A 23,887-nucleotide genomic window follows, 5' to 3' on the forward strand; every position below is an offset into this window, starting at 1 on the left:
CAACCTATTGCATGATTGGTGAAATTTGGCTTGTCTTTTAGACAATGGCTTTTAAATTAGGTGTGATTATTTCTGATGAGCTCTAGATTGTCCATGTAATCACCTCTTCATTTCAGCAACAGCTGAGCTTAGTCCCTCTTATTGGAACCCTCATTAAGGATATTCCTCAACTGACAATGAGTTTAAGTCCTGATAAACCTGTCATAAATTGAAAATATCATGATTGGAAAATGCATCGAATACACCTAACCTACTGAGCATCATAGCTTAGCCTTGCTTCACGTACACCTGCTCAGAGCACTTGTGTTAGCCTATAGTTACGACAAAATTGTCTAACACAAAGGCTATTGTATAGTAAAGTGTTGAGTATCTCGTGTAATTTGTTGAATATGGCACTTAAAGTGAAGCACGGAATGGTTGCAAGTGCTTTGCTTGTTTACCCTCAGGGTCCCGTGGCTGACTGGGAGCTCCATCCTGCTGCTGCTGCCCAGCATCATAAGAGATGATCATCCTGCATATCGCTAGCCCAGGAAAAGATCAAAATTCAATAGTCAAAGTATAGTTTTTATTGAATGTGTATTGTTTTCACAGTACTGTAAAGACAAAAAATTGTAAGTCAAGGCACCTAAGTCGGGAACTGTCTGTATCTGCAGCTTCCCCCACCCCTTCCCCTTGGCCTTTAAGGTATTTTAAAACTGCAATTTCACAGTAAGGCATGTTGTCTTTCTGTCTTACATTTATTAGATTCTAAGAGACTTTAGAGATCAATATTGGATCAATGATTAAATCTACCCACAAAGATCTTACCTAGACTGTTGGAACAGCCTTTAAAATGGCTTTTTGCCACTAGTGCACCACAAACCCATGCACCTCAAGCTGCCAGAATATTCCAACATTCCTTCCTCCCACAGAATGCCTTCTTATCTCTCCAACTTCAAATCTTTCCTTGGCTTCACACTGCTTATGGGATATTGTGCAAATCCTTTAGGATGACAGAAAAGCCCCACAACCCACTTACTGACCAACTTGAAACCTTAAAACTAGTTCTTTCTTCCCTGTACTAAGTACATTAGTCTCCTGAAGAAAAAAGAAAAAAAAACCTGTCACATTTTGAATACACTATGCACTCTCTTCTTTCTAAACGCTGATGTTTTATCTAGTCTGAGGAGCTCAATAAATAGAATGTCTTTTTTTTTTTCACCTTAAAACAAAACCAGATAAGATAAAGGTGCCAGATTCTGATAGAGATTTTTTTAAAATACAGATTTATTACTGATAAAAGCTATATTGGAGGAAATGGCTATAGTAGGCAGTCAGACGGGTTTGCCAAGATCTTTTGAACTAGATTTACTCCCTGCCCCAAACTGCCAGCTTCTGCAGAGGCACAGCCTGCCTTGCTAAGCTTATCTCACAGCGGAAAGAGATCGCAAAGCTCCGGCTGGCTGGCTGTCTTAGAAAAGGAAAGAGTGAGCTGAGCATGCCCAGTTTGTTTCTTCAAACTTACCCAGTATAAAACTTCTTTCTCCTTCTGGGAATGGCGTAAGAGACCCAGAGCATTTCACTGGAGAAGTCGTCCCTACTCTAAACTGCAGGAGTGAAGAATAACCTACCTCATGTGCTTTTATTCTGAGCCTGGGAAATCCTTTCCTCTGTTGTTTTTCTGCAGAATCTGGCTACCTTTGAACATGTAGCATTTCTTTTTGTCTGTAGTTTTTCTTGGTCTACTTATTCCCCACCCTCTCCTAGACCCCCAACCAATTTAAACATGTTGTTTTTCCATTCCACTCCATATTAATTCCATCATAGTGTATGGTGTCAGTTCCATGAAATGATTAGCTAGTCTGTGAAATCCTCAAGGGCAGGAGCAGTGTTATGTTTCATCAATACCTAAGGATGAATTTAGAACCTGTGGACACTTAATAAACAGATTAGATGTTTTCCAAAATACTTAAGAAAAAGGAAACTAAGTGAAGATAACTTATTGCCTCCTAGGTGCTAGGAACTAGGTTGTAAATGGAGCCATATCAACTTCTGTAACCTGCACAATCACTCTAAAAGACTAAGGATATTACTCCCATTTCACAGTTAAAGAGAAGCGTTCATACAAGGTTGCCCAACTATCAGTGGAGTCAATGTTTAAACCCAAGTTGACTTGTTGTTCTTAGATGGGCCCTTGTATCTCCTAGATCTTTGCATCATCTGTAGATTGTTTTTCAGAGCATAAATCAGAGATAAAGGTCATTGCGTGAGGAGAAACCTCACACTTAAATTTTTTTTTAGCCTTGTTAAATAAGTTTTTAAATAAGAGGGAATCTAACTTTAGAGGTTAGCATTTTAACTTTGACTTTTTAATGTTTTCAATGAAGGGACCATATGCCCTATATCATTTAGAATATATAATGTAAAGTATACCATGCATGTGAATGGGTAGCCAAGAACTTAGACTCCAGGTTAGCTGTCAGTCAAAATACTGAAAGATTTGTGCATTGCCCACTTAGTCAAATTTGGCAATTTTCATTCTTTTCTTCCTGTCTTTACTCTTTCTGCGTTATCTTGACCATAACTTTCACCTCATATCTGATTGGATTTCTTCAATCTCATATATTTTAGCTAGCTCAGCTGACTTCCAATGATTTTATTCAATTTTTAGTTGTATATGATAAAATCTACCTTATCTTCAAATTATTCAGAATAAACTATAAGGGACTGTGACATTTTTCTGAAGCATTTCCTGAACTGGCTGCTAACAAATGTTTTTCAGTGATGAAATAGCAATAACTGATGTGTATTGAATGTTAACTGTGCGCCAACTATCCTGCTAAGTGCTATGTATGCATTTTTTCAAGAAATCTTCACAACTATGTGTAAAGTCACTAGTCTTTCTCATTTTTAGATGAGACAACAAAACTTCAGAGAGAATTTAAACAACTTACCCATGGCAACACCAAGTGAGTGGCAGCATTAGCATTCAAGCCTTTGCTGATTCACTCTCAAACCTTGCATTTTTACCACTGTGCACCAAAAGCATAATTTCCTACTTTCTGGAAGCTGAGCATTGTCTTTGGAGAGAAACAAGATTGATTTTAATTTTGCCTGTACAATTAACAAGCTTTGAGAGCCTAGATACATTACTCAGTCTCTCTACCATTTCCTTTGCTTGCCTATTCTGTGGGCATCATGTCCATACCATTGGGTTACTTTATTAAAAGACCTAGTACATAAGGGGCTTAGTGCTTTACCTGGTATTTGGTAGATGTCCAATAAAGGCTAAATACATTTTTCTTTCCCTTACACAGAAAAATAATCATCCCTTGTGATTTCCAAAGCGTTTCCACATTCTTTGATCCCCCAAGACCCCTGCCATGACAGGGATTATTATCCCTGTTTTACAGTAGAGAAAATAAAGGTTCAAAAATGTCAAAAAGCTTAGTTTCAGCCATACACCTTGTAGGGAGAAGAGCAAGGGCTTCGTATTTTTCACTCCTGTTTAGTACACAGTATTTGCTTCTCAGAAAGAAAGCAAAGGCAGAAAACAGAGGATGTCAGTGAACTCTAAAAGGTCCTTATAGGAAAAAACATTGTCCAAAAAAAAAAAAAATATTTGCTCAATCTTTATCCCTCCTTTCCCTGAGAGGCAAAATGTAGAAAGAATTTTGTCTGGAAGGAAGAGAAAAATCCATTAGGAAGATTGCCCTTTTGCTCTGTGAAGGCCATGATCTGAGTTGACATCTAATTGTATTTGCTTATTTCAGAGCTGCAGATATTCAGCCTTTAGTGAGGACTTTTGTAATGGGTTAGAAGGTGCACTGAGTATTATCAGAATGAGTAGGCTTAGTTACTGAGAATGATCTTGCTGGTCCTGGTTAATGAAAATCAGGAAACCCTCTTTAAAATTTTTAATGTTTATTTATTTTTCAGAGAGAGAGAGACAGAGCATGAGTGGGGAAGGGACAGAGAGAGAGGGAGACACAGAATCTGAAGCAGGCTCCAGGCTCTGAGCTGTAAGCACAGAACCTGACGTGGGGTTCAAACTCGTGAATCACGGTATCATGACCTGAGCCGAAGTCAGATGCTCCACATGGAGCATTACTCTTATAAAATGCATTGCTATATTATGGATCTGTTTACTACTCCCTCTAGCAAAGGGCACCTAGAAGGAGACTTTCTTGCTTTTATCACCATACAATCCCCTAAAATACTTAAAACACTAAGCAAGAAGTAGAAATGGTCAATACAACCTGCTCATAATCCTGCAATTTGCATTGAGCCTCTCAAAACTATTCCCCACCCCTTTCTCATGATCCATGTGAGACAATCATATGTAGATGGATTATGTCCCATATTCATCTAGGCTCTTCTCCTTTCTTCTCTAGGCATTAGGAGGTTGTTGTGGGGAGGGTGACATTAGAAGATGGGTTGTAAGTTGGATCTTGGTCTAAAGCCTCACCTATTTAAAAGGATAGCTTGCTTCTGGCTCTCTCTCTCTTTTTGAACCTATAAAGCTTCCTCTTACTCATATTAAGAGAGTGAGTCACATCGCATTTCTCCATAGCTGGGATATAGAGCCCATTTTTCTGTCTCCAAAGCACAAAAGGCTTAGATCATAATTACTTATTTGATCCCCCACTGTTGGTTCTCAAATGGGTTTTTTCTGCATTGAAAAACATAGGTCACTACAGGCCAAGATTTTTGTTGATTCCTGTAATTTTTCTAATTCTCTCACAATAGCTTGGGCCAATATTATTTCCAAGTTTGTGGCTTTACTGTGGAAGTAACATTACCTAATGACTGCTTTTGTCTACCATTTTTGAAAAGGAAACTCTTTTGTTATATTTGGAGGAACTTAAAGATGAGGAAACTAAGGATTAACTTTTTAATTAGATATAATGATTAGAAACTTTTCATCCTAGCAATTTTCCTTTCATTGTAAAAGGAAAATTGACAGTTTCTGTTCAATTAGTGTTCACTGAAATGTTTTTGAAATGAAATTATTGCTGGGTAAAAGGATATCAAAAAGCATATGCTTTTTTTATATTTTTATGGGGAGAGACTGCTGATTTAAAGGAATTATAAAGCCAACAAAACATTATATTTCTGTGCCTGAGTAATATTTAGTCTCAATGCCTTAAAAAAGCTTCCTCCTGGTATAAATGTTTGTGAGCCCAATGTTAACTAACCTTTGATCCCATCAGCACAGTTCAGTGAAATCAAATTCACAAGGTTTATTTTGGTGAAATCCATTATTTATGCTTATGGCTAGCCTTTCGAGTAGTTTACATGTCACTGTCTTGACTCCATAGTATAATCTCAAATGATTTAGTTTGTTTAATCTGGGGTTTTGCTAGTGATATAGTAACATTCTACATGCAACTTCATTTTGGGGTGAATAGGCCTGGACTTCATGAGCGCTAGGGATAAATGTTTGGGATGACTCTAAGACTGGGATTTAGCTTTTGTTCTAACCCAGAACCACTTGGCTCTTGAAAATAAATCCTAGCTGAATTCCCTGCATTTGTAGCACTTAACCTACCAGTCATTTAACCAATAACTATAAATTTTCTTTGACTAATACTTTCCCCTCATAGCTCTTTATTGCCTGAAATGCCAAACAGAAATTTATCACCCTCACCTCAGAGTCCTTCTATACTTTCTCCTTCTTGATAGCATTAATAATATTAATTGTAATGATAATACTATTGATGATAGCCAACATTTATTTATTATTATTTATTTAGTACTCTTTTATGTTCTAAGAAATGTTAAGCAATTCACTCATCCTCACAATATTCCCAGAAGATTGAAAACATTATTATTATTCATTATTTACACAGCAGGAAGCTGAGACTTGGTAAGGTTAACCAAATTTCCCAAATTCACACAGTAAATAATTAATGGAGCAGACACTCAGACCCATTCATCATCTCCCAGCAAGATTTTTTATTAATTGTTGTTCCCCTGGCTACAAGCTTTATTAGGATCAAGGACTGTCTCTTTCTCTTTTCCATATTATCTATCTCTCCATCCATCCATCTATGTATCTATATATCTATACATATATATGTCTATCTACCTTTAATTCAAACTCCATTTCTTTCCTCGCTCTCACCTGATCCCCATTTTCTCATCATATATGTTGGAAACATCAAAATCATCACCCTCTCCTCTGTGTGAAATAGACCAATAAGATATTTCTGTGTGTGTGTGTGTGTGTGTGTGTGTGTGTGTGTGTGTGTGTCTGTGTGTGTGTGTGTATGTGTAGGAGTGCAGGGGAAGGGATAGAGAAGGAAAAGATAGAAGTGGAGGTAAGGGAGAGAAAAAGAGAGGAAAGAGATGGAGGGAGCAGGCAGAGGTAGGGAAGGCAAGAGAGAGACAGAGTATTATTCAAATACTGATTAAAATATGTAGTTGCGACCTAGTGGAGACATACTGATAAGAGTGAGGAAAAGGGAGGACAGACATTCAGGGAACTTCTTTTTAGGGCCATTTTGATATCCTGAGTTGAGACAAGAAGTGAATCTATGAAATTTTTATGGTATCAACTGCTCAAAAGAGTCTTCCTAAGAAGACCAATGCTCTAGTCCTGGCCCTACCACTGCCTAACTGCATAATCCTTGGAACATTCCAGTCAGTCTGGGTCTCAGTTTCCTGTCTATAAAATAGATAAAACCATTCTAGCTTCCTAGGATTTTTTTAAAGAATCAAGTGAGATACTTATACAATGATGAAAATGCAATGAAGATTAGGTTCTTGAGGTATTTATGAACTAGTGAGATTATAAACATAGGACATACGGATAGAACTTTGTGTTACATAGCAAAAGAAATATGTATATTTAAATAAAGATAACAGCTAATGACTATTTACTGGGCATTTATTTTATACTGGTCACATGGGCTGATCTGTTTAATCCTCACAACCACCATATAACATAAATGCCATTATCAAGCCTATTTTATAGATGAGGAAACTGAAGCCCAGGCTGTAGAGAATCCTGATCAAGGTCATATAATTAAAACATAGTCTGACTAGGATTCTAACCCAGGAAATCTGACTCCAGATCATCTACCCTTAACTGTGCTCTCTGCCTCGGTGTAGAGATAGGAAAGAATAGGCATTGCTTATGGAGGAGAAAGGACTTCAACCCCCAGGCTTAGCTGCCAGTAAGGAAATTCTAACATCAGTTCCTCTCCATGCCAGGTTTACCTCTTAACAGTGTGCCCTGACCTCTCAGCCACCTCCTCACTGGCCATCAAAACACTTAGGCCATTCAAAAATACTTGTTTGGAAAAAAAATGAGTAGTTATGCTATATAGATCTTGCATGTCAAACCTCTGGAAAATAGAAGTGCAATAGGCATATGGAAACTGCCATTAATATATATATTTTTTCTATTTCCAGTTGAGATGTTTCTGTTTGACCATACTTAGCACAGAAATAAAAGAAATTTTAGTGAGGCATCTTTATAAGTTCTTTTATGTTCAAGTTAGCAGTTCTACAATGCCTATATTAAAATCAGATTATCTTACATGTCATATGATTACTTCTCTCCAGGCTTTTTACTAGAGTGGGCCACAGGGCTAAGAATACCATAAAAGCAAATTCACTCAGGGGAGTTATTGATTTTTTTTTCCATCTTGCATTCCTATTACAACATGAAAAGCCCTAATCACCTATTTAATATGTTGTGAGGTTTCAAAGGCATCAGAGTGCAGCCTTATTGGAAGCTACTGTGAGGCCCTGGGCATCTCAGCCCTTGAAATACAGTTAGGAGTATAATACTCTTGCATAGATGGCAAAGACAAAATGCAATGGGAAATATGGAAGCCAGGGAAATAAAGTAATCTGAGAAGGTTAAAACATGGGAATGTCAATCGAATAATATATGCTGCCAAAAAGAACTGAGAGTGGAAAAACCTAAGTTCAAGTCTTATATCTACCATTTATTCCTGGTGCAATTCACGTGCCTATCATTTAATCATTCAGTCTGTTACTTCAGTTTAGAAATGGGAGTGCTCACTGTGGCTGTATACACTCCATGTAGTTTTTGTGATAATCCAATCCATTCATTTATTCAACAAATGTTCAGTGAGCACCAATCTCATGCTAGAGATTATGTACATACAGGGATGTAATGATAAACAAAGGGACTCTTTTCTGTCCATGGGAGGGTAGTCCAATGAGGAGTTCAGCAATAATCTGAAAGTCACAAAAAAAGAGGTTTATAAACTAGGTTTCATGAAAAGCTGTGACAGGGGCCCTGACAGAGTCTAGAGTAGTGGTTTTCAACTGGATGGGATTTCATCCCTCCGGGGGACATTTGGCAATGGCTGGAGATTTTTTTTTGGTTGTTAAAGCTGGGGGAAGGGAATGCTACTGACATCTAGTGAGGAGAGGACAGAGATGCTGTGAAGCCTCCTACAGTGCATAGTGGAACTGAGATTTGAAGGATAAGTGGGAGAGAATTCTGGAGAAAAGGTGGGAGAAGATTTGAAGCAAAGTAGCATTTGCATAGGAACTGACACAAGAATGAGCTTCATCATATCCTACATACTGGAAGCAGGCCTGTGGGGCTGCATCATGGAGTGGGGGAGAAGGGCACATGATGACATTGGTGATGGGCAAGGTTAGAGCAGATTCCAGTGTTCATGATGCAGTAGATATTGGGAGTTCCTGTGATGAATGCATATGGCTTAAACGACCAAGTGGAAGGAGCTGGGATTTACTAGATAAAGAAATGAAAGAATAGCAGATTTGAGGGGAAGGAAAGAGGGTAAGAGTTCAGATTTTCAAGGCAGTAAGTCTGAGATGTCTGTGAGATACTTGAGCGGAGATGACCAGCATGCAGCCAAATATGCAATTCAGGAAAGAAATCTGTGTTCTGTATTAAATGAAGAAGGCATTGATTTACTAATATTTGGTTTTTGGTTTTGGGGTTTTTTTGTTTTTGTTTTTTTGTTTTTTGTTTTTGTTTGTTTGTTTGTAATAAGCTCTAGGCCCAAGGTGGGCCTTGAACTCACCACCCTGAGATCAAGTTGCATGCTCTTCAACTGAGCTAGCCAGGCACCCCTGATGTTTAGTATGTGAATGAGTGAATAGACAGAGGGTGAAAAGGCAGAGAATTCCTCATTGTGAATGTGCTTTGTCAGCAAAATGTAGTCTATAAATATAAGGAATTTCTGTCATTATCAACATTAAATGAAATACTTTTCACATTCATCTGTTTGTATAACAAACCTTTGCCCATCCTCACTATATGCTAGGCAGCATGCTAGGGCCTGGGGATAAACAGATGAATAAGAATCACACCTACCCTCAAAAAGAGTCCAGAAAGCAAGTAGGGGGCAGATATTAAATTCTTTTTTTTAATATTTATTTTTGAGAAAGAGACAGAGTGTGAGCGGGGAAGGGGCAGAGAGAGAGGGAAACAGAATCTGAAGCAGGCTCCAGACTCTGAGCTGTCAGCACAGAGCCTGACACGGGGCTCAAAATCATGAACCTTGAAATCATGACCTGAGCCAAAGTCGGATGCTTAATGGACTGAGCCACCCAGGCACCCCAGATTCTTATTACTGTCTTATCGGTGAGTTCTTGGAGATTTTCTTCTGTCAGGAGAGTCCAAGGAGAAGAGCAGAGGACTCTTGAAGGGGAAGAAAATGAGGAAGACACATTTGATCTGCCTCCTAGTTTTATCCAGGTTAGCTCTGACCTTAACTACCCTGAGGGTTAATGTTGCTGTCATCTACTGGTAGGTAGAACTATGTTCAAAGCAGAGCTTAGTGTCCTGACTGCTTCAGTCTGCTTCCTTGGGATCACTCTCTTTCTTTCCTTGATAGTTCTGTGTTTAGGAATCCAGACTGTGCAGAGAACAGGGAATAGCACACTTTGCAATGACTTGCATCTCTTAAGCATGTTTGAAGTGTGACTGACTGATTAAATATATAGCACACTTCTCTTTTGTATGATTTTTTATATACTATAGGACATTTCATGCCCTCTGGAGCACTGCTGCATACAGTAAAAGTTCCTGCCCCCCTTTACCCTGGTACACTCACATGAGTTTTGCCCCTATCGAAAAAGACATGTCATTCTCTCTTAAATAGGAGAAAATGGGTCAGATGTGAATTTTTGATACGAACCGTGGCCAAATTCATCCTGTATCTTGAAAAATACACACACACACACCCCATAATAAGCATACTAACATAAGTTTATCAAAGTTTTATTAAGCTTTTATCTATTCTAGGCCTCATTAATAGCAGTAATATCAAGCAAACACTGAAAGAGCCCATCATGTCCCAGGCATTGTGCTGATGCTGAGTGTACATTTGCTTCTCTTCTCTGAAACTATAGTTTAGTGGAAGAGACTAAAAGTAAAAAGTGAACAAACAAATATATTTCAAGTTAAGATGGGAACTATGAAGGAAACAAACAAGGTTCTGGGAGAAAGAACATTAGGAGGATACATACTTTAGAGTAGGGTGTGGTAGTGGTCAGGGAAGGTCAGTCTGCAACTACCTAAATATTTCTTGATCACTAGTCAAATAGAACCATAAGATATGAATTTATTATAGATTTTACTTATTACCTACTTATTAGTACTTATTTATTAAATATATTAACAAATTAAAATGAAATGGATTAATTTCATAAATGCTACTAGCGTACTGTGTGCCTGGCTCTTCTCTAGAGTTTTACAAATATTAGGGTGCCTGGGTGGCTCAGTGGGTTAAGCATCCCACTTTTACTCAGGTCATGATCACATGATTCATGAGTTCCAGCTCCGTATCAGGTTCTCTTCTGTCAGTGAGTCTCTGCCCCCCTCCCCCGCCCTCTCCTGCTCGTGCTCTATCTACAAATTAAACATAAAAAAGAGAGATAGATGATAGATATATAGATAGACAGATGAAATTGTACAAATACTACCTAAGAGGTGAGTTCTGTTATAATCTCCACTTTGCAGATGACAAACTGAAGCAGAGAAACTAAGGACCTGTCCAAGGTAGCATAGCTAGTAAGTGGCAAAGCAAGTTACATTAGCTTCTGTGGACCTATTTCTCTATCTGTATATTGAGAATAGCACCTTGATGCTGCAGGGTAAAGTAGTTTTTAACAAAGTAAAATGGTAAATTTCTATCCTTACAATTTTAATATGTTATAATGTCACTGTTACAATTATGTAAGCTCTGAACTTCAAATATGACAGGGAAACCAGAGTTTTTACGATGGAGGATCCTACCCTCAAGAGAATTTACTGTATTACTAGAGAGAGATTGTCAACACGTATGACATAATGCATAATTCAGAATTACTTGGGATATCTTTGCTAAACTTAAGGTCTTGTCTGTAAGTGCTTACTTTGAGAGGAAAACGGAATTATTGAGGATTAAAATATATTCACAAATCACTGAATTCTAACTGAAAGAAACAAGAGATGTTCATTGAATCTAAGATCTTCATTTTATAGATGAGTAATTTTAGCTTGTCAAAGCAAAATAACTGAACCAAGATCTTAGAGATAATTAAGGCAAGAATCATAACTAAGAGTAAGGCCCCCAGATATGAAATCTTGGTCCTTTCCTCTTGTTAAGCTTACGTGTATATTTTGTTTCCCTTCTTGCTAGAAAGTCATTGTTTTCTAATCCTCTCCCTTCCTATGGGAGATGGATCAAACTATAAGTTTGTAACATTAAAGGGTGACAGAATTTATCACTTGGGATAAAACCCAGGAGAGTGATACTTTCTGATGGTTTTTCTATGAATTTTAGAGAACTTTTTAAAAATAGCTTCAATGAGGTATAATTAATATCCAATGAACTGAAGATATTTAAGATGTATAATTTGATAAGTTTTGACCTATGATACCATCCATTTAAGGTAATGAATGTATCTATATCACCCTCAAAAGTTTCATCATGTACCTTTGTAATCTCTCCATCCAACTTCCTCCCCTGACCTTCCTTACCCTTATTCCCAGATTTTCCTTTCTGTCACTATAGATTAGTTTGCATTTTCTAGGATTTTGTATACATGGGATAAACAATATGTACTTTTAATGTTTTCTTTGATTCAGCTTGGTTATTTTGAAATTCATTCAGTTGTTGTATGTACCAATAGTTCATTCCTTTTCACTTATCTGTTACAATATACATACCAATATATCTAACCAAAAGTCACAAAGATTTTCTTCAACTTTTTTTCTTTTTCTAGTTTAATTTAGAAAAATGTCTAAACTCTAGACATTTAGGTCTATAATTTAATTTGAATTAATTTGGGTGGGGCGCCTGGGTGGCTCGGTTGGTTAAGTGTCCGACTTCGGCTCAGGTCATGATCTCACGGTCCGTGAGTTCAAGCCCCACGTCAGGCTCTGTGCTGACAGCTCAGAGCCTGGAGCCTGCTTCAGATTCTGTCTCCCTCTCTCTCTGACCCTCCCCCACTCATGCTCTGTCTCTCTCTGTCTCAAAAAAAAAAAACATTAAAAAAATTTGTAAAGAGAGACATAATTCAAAATTTGCTGTTTTGCATTTGGATATCCAATTGTTCCAACATCATTTCTTGAAAAGATTACCTTTTCCCCATTGAATTCCCTTTGCATTTATTTTGAAAATCAGTTATCTATAGATGTGTGGAGTCTCTTTTCTGTTCTCTTGGTATGTTTATTTATCTTTATGCCAGTGCCACACTGCTTTGATTACCTTAACTTTATAATAGGACTAGAAAACAGGTAAGATTTATTTCTCCAATTCTGTTTTTCCATCTCAAAGTTGTTTTGGCTATTCTATATTCTTTGAATTTCTATATAATTTTAGGATCAGCTTAGCAGTTTTTCCAGGACAAACAAATAAGCAAACAAACAAATAGCATTGCAGAGTTTTTGATTGGGATTACATTGCATTGAATCTATAAATCAATTTTCAAAAAATGATATCTTAACAATATTGACTATTCTTACCCAGAAACATGGTATATCTCTCTACTTATATGTCTTTAATTTCTCTCAGGAAATGTATGTGTTTTTTCAGTGTACATGGCTTGCACATGTTTTATACAGTTTATCCCTAAGTATTTTATATTTTTATCTTATAAATGGTATTATTTTTATTTCAGTTAACATTTATTTACTGCTAATACAGAGAAATACAATTGATCTTTGTATATTGATCTTGTATTCTGCAACCCTTGCTAAACTCATTTATAAATTCTAGAATTTGTTTTAGATTCCATGAAATTTTCTACATAGACAATTATGCCTTATGGGAAGAAAGACACTTTTATTTCTCCCTTTCCAATGTCTATTTATTGACCTGTTGCACTGTCTAGAACCTACCAGACAATGCTGAATATAAGTGATAAGAAAAAACATGTCTTGGGGTGCCTGGGTGGCTCAGTTTGTTAAGCATCTAACTCTTGATTTCAACTCAGGTCATGATCTTATGGTTTGTGAGATGGAGTCCCTTGTGAGACTCTTATGCTGACAGCACGGAGTCTGCTTGGGATTTTCACTCTTCCTCTCTCTCTGCCCCTCTCCCACTTACTAGTGTGCTCTCTCTCTATCAAAATAAATTAATTGAAAAAACATTTAAAAAAAGAAGAGACATTCTGATCTTGTCCTGAAAGTTTTGTTTTTGTTTTTGTTTTTTAAGCCAGGAATAGATACTGAATTTTGTAAAATGGTGTTTCTTGTACCTATTGAAATAATCATGTGCTTCTTTTTGTTTTTTGTATTATTAAAAAAAATAATATCATGAATCATATTGTATTGTTTTCAAAAGTTAAACCTACTTGGTCATGATTCACTACCTTTTTTATATATTGTTGGAATCGATTTACTTAAAGTTTGTTTAGAATTTTTGCATATATAAGGGCATATGGGTATTTGCTTTGCTGGTAATATCCTCATCTGGCTTAGTACTAGGGTAATCTGGCCCCCAAAAAACAAGTTGGAAAGTATTGTTTCCTCTTTAGTTCTCTGATAGAATTTGTATAGCATTATTATTTCTTCCTTAAATACTTGGTAGAATTCATTAGTGAAGGCATCTGGGCATGGAGTTTCTCGGTGATAGGTTTTTAATTACAAATTCGATACCTTTAAAATTTTTTAATGTTTATTCATTTTTGAGAGACAGAGTGCAAGCCAGGGAGGGGCAGAGAGAGGTAGACATGGAATCTGAGGCAGGCTCCAGGCTATGAGCTGTCAGCACAGAGCCCAATGCAGGGCTCTGACCAACGAACTGCAAGATCATGACCTGAGCCGAACACAGACCCTTAACCAACTGAGCCACCTAGGCACCCCTCACTATCTTTGATAAATATATGGATTAGCTATTTATGTTACTTACTCTCTTGAGTGAGAATTAGTATTTTATATTTCTCAAGAAAAGTATCCACTTCATCTAAGGTGTCAAATTTGTTGACATAAAGTTTTTTATGAGATTTTCTTATTGAAACTTTCATGGAGGCTATAAGATCTATAGTGATGCTACTACCTCTCTCATTCATGATTTTGATGATTTATTTCTTTCCTCATTTTTCCCTCATTAGTCTTCCTAGAGGATTATAATTTTATTAATATTATCAAAGAACTAGCTCTTAGTTTTATTGATTTTCTTTACTTTCTCTTCTGATCCTTTTTATTTCCTTTCTTTTGCTTCTTTTATTGTGTTCTTGCTATATTTTTTGGTTGTGAAGAGTGCAAGCTGAGATCACTAATTTGAGCTCTTTTTTTTCTTATTCTTTTTAAAATAGGTGTTTAGTGCTATGTATGTTCTTTTAACTTTGGCTTTAAGGATATCCAACAAATTTTGATATGTTATGGTTTATTTTCATTCAGTTCAAAATACATTCTAATTTCTTTTTTATTTGTTCTTTAGCCAGTGGGTTATTTATAACTGTTTTATTTAATTTCCAAATATTTTAGGACTGTCCAGAGATTGTTTTACCTTAATTTCTAACTTAATTTCACTATGGTCCGAGAATATACTTTTTTTAACATGACTCCTTTTAAATTTATTAAAATTTGACTTATGGTTCAAAATATGTTCTATCTTGGTAAATGTTTTGCGAGCATTTGAAAATAATATGTGCATTTTGCCATTGCTGGGTGGAGTGTTCTCTAAAGGTACATTAGTTCAAATTCATGGATGGTTTTGTAAAGGTCTTCTATAACTTTATAGATTTCTTTCTGTGAATTCTATTAATTATTTAGGGTATTAAAATCTCCAATTATAATTATAGATGTCTCTGTTTTTACTTGTCACTTTGGTCTCTTCAGAAAAACAACCCTGTCTCATCAACTCAGCAAGTTCATTGGGTTTCATTTGGATTCTCTCTCCCTTCATTGTGGCATGGATATTCAAGGTTGTAGATGGGGTAGTTATAGGACTTACCTTACTTGTTTCCTGTCTCTCAGAGTTCACTCTTCTTTGTTGGCTGGTGTCCGTACTTGAAATTCATTGTTTCATGTATTTTTTTCCTGTTTTTGGTTTCTTCAGACTGGACTATAAATCCAAGCCCTGTCACTCCATTCTTACTAGAAGTACAATTGCCATAAAGTTATATTTAAACAAATCACCAATAGAAAGCATTCAAAAGCAGAATTGCCTGGGCATGGCAATACCACCACACAAAAAGTATTTTTAGACATTCTTAGCTCTGTAATCTAATTTATAACATGGCAATGTATTTAAATATGAGGTACATATGGCCTAATGACTGAATGTTTAACAGAAATTTGGTAGCCATTACATATCAGGCATTATGCTAACAGGATGAAAACATGTGTACTCTAACTTTGTGGGCAGGGGCAAATGCACAATGAAAAGTAGTTGAAAAGAAACAGAGGATTGAAATATATTTACCTTTGCATTGTTTCCAGCACCATGCTGAGATTATAGTAGAACTCAATAAATGTTTATTAAACTAAGCCAAGTTGCACTAAGTCAAATATTTGATCAAGTAAGATTCATGGTGTACTACGCTTGAATGTTGAAGGTAATAGATTACAGAATTTACAAGATTAGAGGTGCCTGGGTGATTCAGCCAGTTAAGTGTCAGATTCTTGATTTCTTTGTTTCAGCTCAGGTTGTGATCTCGGGGTCGTGAGATTGAACCCCATGTGGGGCTCTGAGCTGGGCATGGAGCTGTGTAAGAGTCTCTCTTTCTGTCCCTCTCCCTCCACTCCAACCTTACACCCTCTTACACCCCCACCCCCACTCCATGCTCGCGCACTCTCTCTCCTAAAAAAAAAAAAAAAAAAAAAAAAGACCGATTGGGCTTGAGTATAAAACATGTTGTTTGTGTTTAATAAAAACTAAATAATTAAGTAAGTAGGTAACATGACCTAAATCACTGAGCCACCTAAAGCCTCCAAAGTATACCAATGCACCTATTTAAAAAGTGGGGGAGGGGCACTTGGGTGGCTCAGTCAAGTTTAACACCCCACTCTTGGTTTCAGCTCAGGTCATGATCTCATGGTTCATGACATGGAGCCCTCAGCCCCTTATCAGGCTCAGCACTAGCAGCACCAAGGCTGCTTGGGTTTCTCTCTCTATCCTTCTCCTACTCCTGCATGCTTTCTCTCTCTCTCAAAATAACTAAATATTTTTAAAAGTGGAGGATAAATCTATGGAATTAATTTACCACCTCATGAGGTTTAAGAAGAGTTTCACTGAATTTATGCATATGGATGCTCTAAAAATTGGTCAGAGCTAAGATTGGTTAGCATTAGGAATAAGAAGCTATTGAGTTTGCATTTAAGAGTAGCTTTAGTTCCAGTGTAAATTTTACTATTAAACTCTCTTAGTGTCATATTCCTTCCAAACCAATCAGTAATGGCCTCTAATTTCCCACCCTATGCCTTTGTTTTACTTTTCTTTCCTCAGGAATATCCCTTTTCTATCTTTGCATGTCCACATTTTACCCTAACTTAAGCTCTAGCAAAGTACTAAATCTTCCATGAGGCTGCCCTAATTTTCCCAATGGATGTTTTTTTTTCTTTTTCATTGTTTTGTGAATAGTTTGTGCTGCCTCTTTTATAACCCTTTTTTCTAAATTGGCTTTTGTTTTTCATGCCTGGATATTGTCCCTTCAATTAGTCTTTAAGCTCCTTAAAGAGAGCCTCACCATCTGATTTGTGCATCTGTATATAGTACAATAAAAAGTATAACACATGAGAAATGATTAATATGCTTATTGAAGAATGAATGATTCCAAGGTCATTTTTTTTATGTAGAGTTTTTACATGTAGACTGCATATTATCTACCCTGTTTCTAAAGAGTAAGGAAAGGAGGATCTTTTTGGACATGCTGCTTAAATGAAAGAAGGAAGGGAGCTGGCAGACAAGAGGTAGAAGAAATGCATGGTAGGACAGAAGATTCAGCTGGGGGCTGGAATAATGGTGAATATTTGCTCAAAGGATTCAGAAAGGATGGCTGAAATTTTGGAGGATAACATAGAAAACAACTTTATATTTTCCTGTTGTTTGCAAAGAAATACTGAGCATTTACTAGGGAAGGAATATTTTCTGAAAGTTGTGGGCTGGCTGGTCCACAATGTGTAAGGAAGAAGCATGTGGCTGGGGCAGATGGGAGAGTATAAGGGCAGGAATGAAGGCAGAGGAGGGACTGTGGGTGTGAGCTGAACAGAACACCATGAATGAGAAAAAGAGAAGGTTGGTTGAATTCGTATTGAAAAACAAACTAATGGCAATAGCCTTATGGTGTGTACTCATGAGATATTAAGGAAAAATAATCTTCCTACAAATTAGCCCAGGTAGAAATTTTGGAAGATCAATTCTACTTCCAATTCCTTCATTAAATTTGAAAAATAATTGAGATAGGAGGAAACCTTTCAGCCTTTGAGATTTTCATAGTACAAGGTCATTATCATGAACTAATCTGCCATTGCCATGACATAAATGCAGAAAAACTAGGTAACCCAAATCATGCAGCTCTTCTAAAAATATACAGCAAAATTCCTTCATTTATGTCATCAAACTGTTTCCCATAATTTGTGCCTTGTTTTGTACTCCTTAGATTTTTTGGGTCAATTAAAAGCACAATTTATTCATTATATTATGTATTGCCCTCAGTTTACCCCTTACCTCTAGAAATACTTGAATAAATGTCCTCCTGTTGGCTACATGACTAGCTCTGAGAGTACAGATTCCTTTGGAACTTGTGAGTGCTCAGTCTTTCCTTTTAAAATGCATTACCCCCAAGTCACCAATCCCACAAAGACTAGGGGCTAGTGGAGGAGCCTCACTTTACTTTGTGGGCTCCTGATTAGGTGAAGAAGGCCTTAGAATATGTACTATATTTATTTAGTACTTTATACTAGCCTTACTGCTGTTAAAGTGTGCAACCAATTTCTTTGGAATTAACATGTTCAAATTCTGGGAAGACAACTCTCTGGTCCCAAGACTGTTTAAAGGCTCAATTCTCCTGGCATTATTTATGAAAATTCTACTTAGAATAGCAAATAAATGTGACTTTTCTCTACGACATAAAGCAACAGAAAGGTCTTCTAACTGCTTTTATATTTTAAGATAAATAATTGACTACATTTTATACTTAAGAACCTTCTGGCTGGTCTTTAGGGATAGGTTCAGGGACACAACTCTGTAGTTAATAAAGGCAATGGTGCTCCATAGATGAAAAAATATGTCATGTTTAGTTCTTAACTAAAGTGAGAAGAGAGTTGGACATATTAAATAACACTATGAGAATGAATGTATATGGTTGCATTTCTCTCACAGCAGACAAGTATAGACACCTGCATATAAACATATATGGGTGTATATAACCCACTGCCATTAATTTTACTACTTTTCACAAGCTACTCAAATTTTACCTTCATGGCCTGCCACCCAAATCTTCTGGTAGAAATTTTTTCACATCTCCTTCCCTCCTACTTCTTTCCCCCCACACACTTATGGTATGTGCAGTTTCGCCAGACCCGTGTGAAGACAGGGGAACATTGATGGGATTGCTTTTCACAAGTGTGGGAACGAAAATCCTTCCCAATGAAAACATCTGTCTCTGTTCAAGTCATGCCCAGTTATCCCCCAAAAGAAATGTTCTGATTAACTTTTTTTTTAAGTCTTAAGATAGCAGTTTGTGTAGCAGATCTAATTAAGAAGTTTATGTAACAGATCTGCAGGGTTTTTTCCTTCTTCAACTGGGTTCTTTGAGCTCAGTTTGAGTGTTACTAGCTTTCGCTATGCAACGGCCAAGTGCTTCCCGGGCTGAAAATTATCAGCTTTTGTGGGATACTATTGCTTCCTTAAAACAATGTGAGCAAGCTATGCAACATGCATTCATTCCGGTAAGGAAAATTTCATTTTATATTCATAAATTTTTTTTCTTCTTCTTTTTCCTTTTATAGCTGTAGATAAATGGCATGTATTATATGCATTTAAAGATGTGGTATCTTCTCTGTAGCTTTGGTTTGGGATAAATATATCTCTGTCTTGTTCTGTATGAAGTCTGAATTCTTAATATGGCCAGACGTTGATCAATGAGAAAGAGTAAATAGTGGTCCAAGCAAACTCATCCTCTTGAAAATAGTAGTGCCTAACAGTAACATGTACTAAAGAAAGGGAGCAAGATTGATATTTCTCATATTAATATTTGATACAACTTGCAGTATGTATTTCTTGGCTTATTCTCTCAGAACTCCTTAGAATGGCTTGAATATCTTTTTGCAGTGGGTTTGATACATAGATCAAGATTCCAAAAGTTAGTTCTTACATTTTGGTTATTTATTCAAATGAAATCCACCATAAAATCTCTCTTGAAAGCGTGACTGTTCCTTTAGTAAAGCAGTGATGCACTCTTTAGAAATTTGTAAGTGTAGCTGGTAGAAGTATATAGATATATAAAATGAATTAATAAGTCAGTGTCATTGTGTTATATATTACAGAAATAATGTTTGTGCTTATAATTATTTAACAGGAAGAATGAGGGTGGCTACATTAGATAGGCTGAGATGAGGTGGAATAAGAGTTTTAAAACATTTGATTCTTTAATTGAATCTGTTTTGAAGGATCAAGAATAAAAGAATTAAGAATAAAGGAAACTCTTAACAATTAGTCTCTGCTAAAAATGTATGTGGAGTAGCTTATGAAAAACATTATTTCTGATGTAGAAACTCAAGAGACATACCTCTGTCAATAGTTGGAATAAATCTTCTTTGAAGTTCAAGTTATTTTCAACTGACTGAAGTTAGGTGATATTGTATTTTTGTCTGTAACTTGGGAATCACCTAAATGTTTCAAAGACTGTGATATCTTTAAAGTTCTTTTCACGGAGTACTATTTTCTAGTTGGACCTCTGTAAATTGATCTTGATAGTTAAAGACATAAAACATAATTTTTTCAAGGAATTTAATGGTGAAAATCTCTCCACAACAGAATAAGTTATAATGATTCTACATTGAACTGAGACCTGATGTGTATAGTTTGCTTCTCCTGTCTTTATTAAGCTTTTCTTCCGTTGTTTTATCAGGGAGAATATGATACTCTTTGTGAAGCTAGTATCACCTCGTTTTGGAGCTTTCTCTGGCCAGGCAGTTATTTTCTCCCTTTTCTGCTCCTTGCATGCACCTCCCATTTATCACCTAACATATTTTGTTGCATGTGTTTTCTTCTCTGTCTCTTATATTGTCATTTATTGGAGTGAAAGAGAAAATTAAAGTAAGTTTAAGGAAGAAACTAACACTTACTTATTTGTTTTCTTATTGTCCTGTCTTGAACTCCCTGAATATAGGATGCATTTATCTCCAGGTTCTAGAAGTGTGTAGCACAGCAAAGAGTGCTTGTCGAGCACTTAAGAAATGAAACCAAATAGTAAATCTCCAATTCTAGCATTTCCAGTTAGTACATGGCAGTTTTCATCAACAGCTTTGTCTATGCTGACCTCATAAAATTATCTCTATTTAAAACTATCTGGAGAAAACATTAAAACTTGACTAAAGCATCAAAATGGGGTTATGTTGGGAGTGGCAGTGTTTTGATGTAGGGGATAGACCCTTATTGGAAAAAAATAGCCTTGGATTTAGTTTCCATAGTCCATGGGCCACTCTTTCTTCCATTCTAGTGTCTGTTCCCAATTCCCTCCACTGCACCATACACAGAAATCTCCAGGTTTTTTTTTTTTTCAGGTTAGCTTCATTTTGAGTCTTCTAAGTCCTTTTAGAAGACATTAAGAATTTGCCAATCTCTCAAATATTCTCAATTTTTTCCAAGTCTTACATTAAATATATCATTATATCATAATTTTATGAGGATTACTTTTAGAAAACATGGCTATTAAAATATTACTATAAGCTGGAGGTAAATCTGTTTAAATTGAGCCTCAATTTTTTATCAGAACATGTAATTTAGATCTCAGAAAAAGGTCTTTATTTATTTCATACTTTATGCACTGTTTAAGCACAGTAATAATGTATTTCATACATACAAAGATACACACATATTTACACACACATGTACATACATGGATATATGGCATTCTGGCCCTTCATTATTTGGAATATACAAATAAATTCTAAAAATACCTATGTTGGCCATGATGTTTTAAACCTATTCAGCAAATGACAACCTATATTGATTTAATCAATTACCTCCTTTAAAATAAACCTGGTTTTCTTTTAAAATAAAATACTGGAAATGAATAATGTATAGGAAATATAGGCACATACTATATAGCTATCTTAGGAAACCTGACCTGGTGTTTCACTTGCAGGTAAATGTTGTTTGTACGTGTCCTATGTCCTATAAATGTGTATTTCTAGCACATCATTAGAGTTCAGAGCTACCTAGAATGTCTGTACAATTTCTCAGAGACACAATAAGCTATGGAAAGCAAAGAGTTTTTCAGTCACTGCACTTCTATGAACTAATAATAAACCTGACATACAGCCTCAAGTTATAATATAATCAACCCCAGAGAATCTGCCCATTCAGCCTAAAGTTTATCTTAGTGAAAGAAACCTAAAGCAGCTGATACCTGGATAGTGTAACTGTCCCAAATGGACTACACAAACAGGGAAGCCAACCTATGAAGTTTTTCAAAGCTCAACTTTTTGGTCTCACGTAATAGATCATGCCTTGTAATGGTGAGGTAGAGATCAAATCTGGAATCTCAGGTGAATTCTTTACTTGACCCAAGAACCCTGGGTATAAAACAGCAACACAGAACTCCCTGTATCTTTAGCATAAGTGCCAGTCAATGTAAGTTGTAAGTATTTATTAGATGGCTGAAGGATAAAAAGCTCTCTTTTGAGTCCCATAAATTGGTTCCATCATTGGAACTATAAGTGCATCTTTATAGACATTCAGTATCTTTGGGGTTCAGGCAAATCAAGGTTTTGCTGTTTCGTTATTCAAGTGAATGGCTATGCTTGTAAAAACAGTCCCATGATTAGTAGTTCTTTTCATAGAGACTGACCTGTGTTTCCATTCACTATTAGTTCATTCACTTCACTCATATTTTATTGAGATCCTATGTTTCGTCATGGTCCTAGGCACAGGATAAAGACCTAAGTGTGCACTTTAACTTTTATGACACCCAGTCACTTTGGAAGAGACACTTCATTATCCCTTGCCCAAAAGGTGCCCCACTGTTTCTTACTGCAATGTACAAAGTTGATTTTCTTTCTACTACTAGTCACCAGGTTTGAATTTTGTCTAATGTGAATGTCATGCAGCTTACCAAGCAGTGGGAGAGATGCTGAGATGATTCAATTAGGAGAACCCTGATGAAACCTACATGGAATTTTGCTCATGAGAAATATTTTCAAATGGATACACAGATGATTCTAACACCGGATACTAAGTGTTGAGTGTCCTAAGTACCCATGAATTACCCTAAGAATTAAGGAAAGGGGCAAGTTTCACAGAAGGGTATCAGCTAGATTTTGAAGGTTAAGTAGAATATTGACATGCAGTGATGATGGAGGAAGAGGACATTGAAGTGGAGGGAACAATAAAAGCACTTACTAATTGCATAAACATGGTTCATTTTTTCACCTGATCATTCATTCAACCAATATTTATTAACTACCTTATCGGAAAATTATGTAATAGGGCTGAGCATATAGCAATAAATAGGACAAGCTTAAGTCTGCCCTGAGGCACTTACATTCTTAGGGGAGGAGATAAACATGAAATAAACAATTATGTGTATATCTGTATTGTACACTTTAATGCTATCCTGTGTGGTTCATAGCATTTCTCACACTTGCAATTGAGTATTGCACATATGTGCACACAGATACACAACTATTACCAGTATAGCAACTGCAGATATTTTTTCAAAGCCTCTACATATAAGGCAAATGGAATAAAATATTCTTTCCCAAGCATATCATAGTCTTAATATACATGTTAATTTCCCTAGCAAACAATTAGTATGTCCTGTCTGACACATGGTACCTGAGATTGGTACTTGTAGTGTAAAAGTGACCATATGTATTGAGTACCTCTTTTATGTTGGGTACTGTTCTAAGCACGCCACATATTATTTCACTAAATTCTGTCAACAGCTCTCTGATATGGGCACTATCCTCTCCATTTTACAAAGTTTACAGCTATTAAGTGACTTTCCCATAATCACATAGCTAGTGAATAGAAAGACCAGACCTTTAAACTAGTTATGTGGCTCCAGAACTAATTTTCGTAATGGGTTCACTAGAATAAGGAGAAAACCACTGAGACTAAAACAGTTGCAGTAGAAGCAGCAATCTAGGGATGTACAGACCACAGTAGATGTAGGAAGGTGGGAGTGATCCATTTGCCTGGAATGGAGGGGAAAGATGAAGGATGATTGCAAAGAAGAGAGAGGTCTTGAGATGGTTTTAAAACAAGAGAAGGAGATAAGAAAGGATGAA

At 36.4% G+C, this 23,887-nt stretch overlaps 1 protein-coding gene across 29 annotated transcripts in view; it reads left to right on the plus strand.

Annotated features, from left to right (window-relative positions):
- DLG2 (discs large MAGUK scaffold protein 2) overlaps positions 1-23,887 on the plus strand; it is a 2,097,061-nt gene that overhangs the window by 1,332,068 nt on the left and 741,106 nt on the right. The window contains exon 1 of one of the 29 annotated variants that reach the window (XM_058690315.1): positions 19,095-19,321. The exons of 26 other annotated variants lie outside the window; for them this stretch is intronic. In XM_058690315.1, coding sequence (XP_058546298.1) covers positions 19,217-19,321 — 105 coding nt within the window. In that variant the 5' untranslated portion in view covers positions 19,095-19,216. Of the gene's footprint in view, positions 1-19,094; positions 19,322-23,887 lie in introns of those variants that run through there. 2 more of the 29 variants (XM_058690324.1, XM_058690322.1) reach the window with 2 other exon arrangements.

The sequence above is a fragment of the Neofelis nebulosa genome, chromosome 10 (assembly GCF_028018385.1).
Source record: "Neofelis nebulosa isolate mNeoNeb1 chromosome 10, mNeoNeb1.pri, whole genome shotgun sequence".
Classification (NCBI taxonomy): Eukaryota; Metazoa; Chordata; class Mammalia; order Carnivora; family Felidae; genus Neofelis; species Neofelis nebulosa.